We start from the raw sequence: 6328 nt of genomic DNA, 5'->3' as shown, positions 1-6328 counted from the left end.
GAATTCCCAGAGAAGCTGTGGCTGCCCCTGGATCCCTGGGAGTGTCCCAGGCCGGGTTGGATTCCCCGGAACACCGTTCGGGACGGCGTCAGGTGTCCGGTGGGTGGGACCGGATGAATTCCCACGGCCCTTCCCACCCGACCCACTCCGCGCTCCGCAAACCCCCCCGCCGCTCCCGCTGCCGCCGCGCCGCCTCACCGCCGGAGGTGAAGTAGAACACCATCCTGGCCGCCGCTGGAGCTCCCGGGGCTCCCGGGCCGCCCTTTTCCCTCCCGCTCCCGTTCCCGGCGCTTCGCCGGTTCCGCCTGAGGGGGGGTGGACTCAGGTCGGGAGGCGTGGCCTCGCTCGGCGCCTGCGCGCGCGCACGCGCGGTGGGGGCGCCGAGGCCGTAACGGCAGCCTGCGCATGCGCCGAGGGTCGAAGGGAGACTGCGCATGCGCAGTGAGGGCAGCGAGGCCGCAATGGGGGTTTGCGCGTGCGCCGAGGGCCAAAGGGGCGCCGCTCATGCGCGTTGAGGGCGGCGAGGCCGGGAGGGCCCGTCCTTTGCCCTTTTCCGGTTTTGCCTTTTCCCCTTTTTTTTCACCTTTCCCCAGTTTTCCCCCCCCTTCCTGCTTTCTTTCCCGTTCCCTGTCCCTTCTTTCTTTTCCTTCCCTTTTCTTTCCAATCTTTTTCTCCTTTACCATTTCTTTTCCCTCCTTCCTTTTTTTCCTCTCAGATACCCCCTTTTCCCTTTCCCCCTTTTTTCTTCTTTTCCTTTTCTCTTTCCTTTACCCCTTTTCCTTTCCTTCCCATTTCCCCTTTTTCCCTTTCTTCCCTCCTTTTTCTCTTCTGCTTTTTCTTCCCTCTTTTTTCTTTTGCATTTCCTCTTTTTCCTTTCCCCCTTTTCCCCCTTCCTCCTTTTTTCCCTTTCATCTTTCCTTTGCCCTCTTTCTTTTCCTTACCATCTTTCCCTTTTCCTTTTTCCCGTTTCCCTTTTTTCCTTCCCTTTCCCCCTAATTTCCCCTTTCCTCCTTTTTATTTCCTTTCCCCTTTTTCCTCCTTTCCTTTCCCTCTTACTTTCCCCCTTTTTTGTCTTTCCCCTTTGTTTCTCTTTACTTTCCCCCTTTTCCCTTTATTTTACTTCCCGTCCCCCTTTTTCCTTCCCCTTTTTTCTCGGCTGCCCCATCCCTGAAAGTGTCCAAGGCCAGCTTGGATTCCCTTGGAGCACCCTGATCTAGTGGAAGGTGTCCCTGCCCATGGCAGAGGGGCTGAAATGAGAAGATCCTTAAAATCCCACCCAAACCATCCCATTCCCAAGGCACTGGAGTTCTCCTTAATTCCTAAATATCCCCAGTCTGCAGAGCCTGCTCTTCGTGTCAGCGCCCTGAAGACCCATTTCTCACCAAACCCCCCTTATTATCACCCCCATAACCTCCCATTTAACCTCCCAAGCGCCCCTTTATTCACTCCCAACCCTTTTTATTCTCAATTTCCCCTTTGGAATCTCCCGCGCCTCACAGAGCCCGGACTACAACTCCCATCACGCCTCGCGCGTTCCTAGCGGCGGAGACACAGTTCCGTCCTCGCGATGCACTCTGGGAGTTGTAGTCTTTTAGCGCGGCCGCGCTCCGTGATTGGCTGCGAACCGCGGCGGGGCGGGCGCAGCGCGGCGCGCTTCTCCCGCCCACCAATGAGAAAGGAAGCTTCCTGATTGACGTGTGGCTCGGCCAATGGGAGCGGGGGGGCGGGGCGGGCGGGAGAAGCGCGCGCGGGTCGAAGGCGGGAGAGCGGCGATGGCGGAGGCGGCGCGGAGGTGACGGGGGGCGGCTCTGAGAGGATCGGGGGGCTCTGAGGGGGTCCCGAGGGGGTTTAGGGCGGTGTGAGGGATCCCGGGATCATCGCGCGGGGGTAGGAGGGTGGGAGTAGCAGTGCGAGGTCAGGTAGTGGTGTGGGAAGGGGGTTTTAGGGGAGGGGTGGGTTTGGGAAGAACCCGAGGGGAGGGGGAGGTGGAAAACGGGAATGTGTGGAGTGGGGTTGGAGACACCCCCCCAAGGGCTTTGGGACCCCACAGGGGACCCCACAGAGACACCCCCCCTTCCTTGTGTGGGGGACCCCACAGAGACTCTCCTAAAGGATGTGGAGACCCCACACAGCCCCCCCCAAGGGTTTGGAGACCCCACAGAGACCCCCAAAGGTTTGAGACCTCACAGGGACCTGCTAAGAGCTCGAGGACCTCACAGAGACACCCACCTCCCCCCAAAAAAAAATATTTGGGACCCCACAGAGAACCCCCCAAAACTTTGGGGACCCCCAAGGGCTTTGGGACCCCATGAAGGGCCTGGGGACCCCACAGAGACCCCCCCAAAGCTTTGGGGACCCCCAAGGGCTTTGAGACCCCATAAGGGCCTGGGGACCCCACAGAGACCCTTCCCCTTGGGTGGGGGCACCACAGAAACCCCCCATAGAGGTTTGGGGACCCCACAAAATAACCCTCAAGGGCTTGGGGACCCTACAGAGACCCTTCCCCTTAGATTAGAGACACCACAGAGACCCCCAAAGCTTTGGGGACCCCACAGAGACACCCCCCCCAAAGGTTTGGGGGCCCCACAAAACACCCTCAAGGGCTTTGGGACCCCACAGCTTTTTTGGGACCCCAAAGCTTTGGGAAGCCCAGAGAGACCCTTCCAAGGGTTTGGGGACCCCACAGAGACCCCCCTGGAATATATTCTATTTCCATTAGATTAAAATACTCATTATTAACGAAATAATAAGCATCATATTTATCATTAACAAATATTAAAATATTTATTCCCCTCCTGGCTACAGGTTTTTGTGGATTTGGGGCGTTTCCCAGTTGGGCAAAATTCCAGCAGCAGGAAAAACTGTTGTCCCAATAATTCTCCCAAACTGGGAGAGATGGAGCAGAACTGGTTTAAATTGTTGTAACATTAAAGGCCAAAAAAAAAAGGGATTTATGGGATTTGGCTCCGTGGGAAGCAGGGGGAGAAAGTGGAGGGTGAAAAGCTGGGAGATAGAATCCTGTGGGAATAAACAGACCAGGAATAAAGGCAGGATTGTAGGAATTAGTTCTGGAAAGAGGTTTGTGAGAGACAGACAGGAAATCACGTTCCTGGATTATTGGAATTATCCAGGGGTGGGATTTTGGGATGAGTCTGTGCCTCAGGACCTGGAAGCTGCTCAGCACATCCCGATATTCCCACCTCTGTCATTCCTGGGCTGCTTCCCCCTGGGGTTCTATTCCCTGTCTCTCACCTTCTCTTCCTCATTTCCTAATTTTGAGTTGGTTTTTTTTCCCTGGAATTCCATTTCAAGCCGTGGGAATTGTGGGTTTTCCAGGTGTCCCAGTGAGGCCGAGGCACCCAGAACCCCCCGGAAACGGAGCCAGGGCTCCCCCACCTCCCATGGGTGAGTCCAGATCTGCTCTCCCAGGGATTGTTCCCAGGAAAAGCAGCTTCATTGTCATGGAATCATGGAATGGGTTGGGTGGGAAGGGACTTTAAAGATCATCCGATTCCACCTGGCACTGGAAGGGGCTCCAAGAGAGCTGGAGAGGGACTGGGGACAAGGGATGCAGGGACAGGACACAGGGAATGGATCCCAGTGCCAGAGGGCAAAGAGAGATGGGAGATTGGGAAAGGATTCCTGGCTGGGAGGGGCTGGGCTGGAATTCCCAGAGAAGCTGTGGCTGCCCCTGGAGCCCTGGGAGTGTCCAAGGCCAGGTTGGATTCCCTGGGATAGCGGGAGGTGTCCCTGAACATGGAATGGGATGATCCTTTGGGTCCTTTCCCAGGAAAACCCCTGGCCATGACCAAAAGCTCAGTTTTAATCCCAAAAAAGAGCTTTTTCCTCCCTCTTTCACCTTCCAGCATCCAAACATTTTCCTCATTCTCCTGAAATTCCCCTCAAAAAATGCACTGGGGGGATCAGACCAGGAATGAAGTTGGATCCCTGAATTAGAAGGACAAATTCCCGGGAGAAAATGGAAATCCAGAACTCTGGAACTGTTCAGACCCTTCCTAATAATGTAAATCCAGAATTCTGGAATTCTTCAGGCCCTTCGTAAAAATGAAAATCCAGAATCCTGGATTTGTTCAGGCCCTTCCTAAAAGTGTAAATCCAGAACCCTGGAATTGTTTCAGGCCCTAAGAATGTAAATCCAGAAGCCTGGAATTGTTCAGGCCCTTCCTAAAAATGTAAGTCCAGAATCCTGGAATTCTTCAGACCCTTCCTAAAAATGAAAATCCAGAACCCTGGAATTGTTCAGGCCCTTCCTAAAAATGGAAATTCAGAATCCTGGAATTGTTCAGGCCCTTCCTAAAAGTTGTATCATTTTGGGAAGTGGGTTCAGAGGTTATTTGGGATTTCCTGATGATTTCTGGGATCCTGAAACAGCTTTTTGGAGTGGGATTTTGGGGGGGGGGCACAATTCCCAAAAAAAAGGATAAACCATTCCAGGAGAACACCCTGAGCTTTCCCAGCCTCACACACAGAGGGATTAGGGGTTTTTCCAGGAACAAATCCAACCTTAATTACAAGCAGCCCTAATTAACCCGGAAAAGCAGGATAAAGCTGTCATTCCCAGCTCCCGGAGCAGCTCCGGGCGGGATCTGACACCTCATTCCCTGATTTTTTTTATTCCCGCAGTTCCCCCTCGGCTTTCCAGACCCCCGTGAAGAAACGGATCAAAGCCCTTCCCGAGGCTCCTTCCCCCTCCCAGAAATCCGGGAATAGGCGGTTTGCCTCCCAGATCCGATGGTCTCCCAGCTCTGGGGATGAGCTGAAGGAAAACAGGGATGTCCCAGTAAAAACAGGGATTTCCAGGAGGTTGGAGATCTCCCCGCTCCAGGGGGAATCTCCCAGGAAATTATCCCTGAAAACCTCCTCCTCCAAGCCCCACGTGCCCGTGGGGTCTTTTTATGGCAAAGGGCAGAACTACCTGGATCCCGTGGAGAGGAAGAAGCTCAAGGAGATCCAGGTTTTGGGAATGAGGAGCGGGGACGGGAATGTCCCGGCTGCCAAAAGGATGGAGAACAGCAACGGGAATTGCAGCGGGAATTGGAGCGGGAATGGGAGCGGGAATCCAAACCCCAGGGCAGCCAAACACGCCCTGAATCCCAAACGTGGCCAGGGCGTCCCAAAAACAAGGAAAAGCAAGGGAGAGCTCCCGGCGGGAAAGCCGAGCGCGGAGAGGGAATCCGGGAATTGCCTCATCCAGAAAAAGATGGATTCTCCCTTCCGGGTGCTGAGCATGAAGGTGAAACCGGCCCTGAAGCTCCAGCTGGGAGCGGCTTTTTTCACTGCCAGGAAAAAATCCCACTCCAAGAAAAACCCTGGAGACTCCAAGGCCCTCCAGGCCCTTCCCAAATCCCCGCGGGAAAACGAGGAGCCGGCGGATGGAGGCGAAACCCCTAAGGAGAGAAAGGTGTTGGGAAGGATCCCTGAGCCCCAGGAGGAGGGCAAGGAAAACAGGGAGAGCTCTGGGAATCCGGGAGAGTCGGGACACGGAGGAGAAACATCTCCGCGGAAAACTGGGAATGTGTCCTGCACTTCCACGTCTGGAGACGGCGCTGCGGAAAATGGGGTAAGTTTGGGAATCTGGGAGCTGCTGGTATTAAACCAGCTCCCCTAATTACAAATATCCCTGGATTCTTTCCTTGTGCCTGCCTTGGGAAGGTGCAAAACTGGGATAAACAGCAGGAATTTCTCGCCTCTCGCTGGCTCTCAGTGCAGGGAAATATTCCAGTGCCTGTGGCTGGAAGGAAAGCTCTCAGCTCTCAGCAGGATCTTTTTTCCAAGGGAAACAACTTCTGTCATCCCCCTGTTTGTTGTTGGTTTGTTTTTCTCCTGTGGAAAAAAAGCTGGAAAAGGGATTTTTAAGCTTTTTTTCCCCTCAATTCTTTGGAATTGTCATGAGCGTGGCCAGGTCTGAGCTCTGGGGGGGCTTTCCCAGGAAACCTGGGCTCCAAATGGGACGGGAAAAAAGGTTTTCCTTGGAAGACTCGGCCCCTCCTGGAGCCGGTTTTGGGTTTTCCCGGCCCTGCCCTTCCCAGACGGTGAAGTCATGGAGCAGACAGGGCAAAACTGCTCCCAAACTGGGCTTTATTTGGGGACTTTTCCGGGATTTCGACACTTGTTTTGCCGGAACGGCCCCAGCTGGGCCTGGAGCTGCTGAGCCCGGGCACGGACACGGCTCCGGGGGGTGGGAAACAGTGCCAGGAATTCCTTCCCAATCTCCCCTTTCCCACTGGGATCCATTCCCTGGGTCCTGTCCCTGCATCCCCTGTCCCCAGTCCCTCTCCAGCTCTCCTGGAGCCCCTTCAGGCTCTGG

At 54.8% G+C, this 6328-nt stretch overlaps 1 protein-coding gene across 1 annotated transcript; it reads left to right on the top strand.

Annotated features, from left to right (window-relative positions):
- Window positions 1-1763: 1763 nt before the first annotated feature.
- On the top strand, window positions 1764-5581 carry LOC113980282 (N-acetyltransferase ESCO2-like; the record flags this gene model as incomplete). The annotated part of the gene is made up of 3 exons (XM_027707515.1): window positions 1764-1792; window positions 3313-3405; window positions 4645-5581. Coding segments are annotated over exons 1-3 (1050 nt in total), but the record flags the coding sequence as incomplete, so codon positions are not given.
- Between the last annotated feature and the right edge of the window lie 747 nt (window positions 5582-6328).

This window comes from Neopelma chrysocephalum, unplaced genomic scaffold, assembly GCF_003984885.1.
Source record: "Neopelma chrysocephalum unplaced genomic scaffold, ASM398488v2 Primary Assembly neopelma1_93458, whole genome shotgun sequence".
NCBI classification, from domain to species: Eukaryota; Metazoa; Chordata; class Aves; order Passeriformes; family Pipridae; genus Neopelma; species Neopelma chrysocephalum.
Note: the sequence above shows the minus strand (reverse complement) of the source record. Positions and strands in the feature narration are given on the sequence as shown.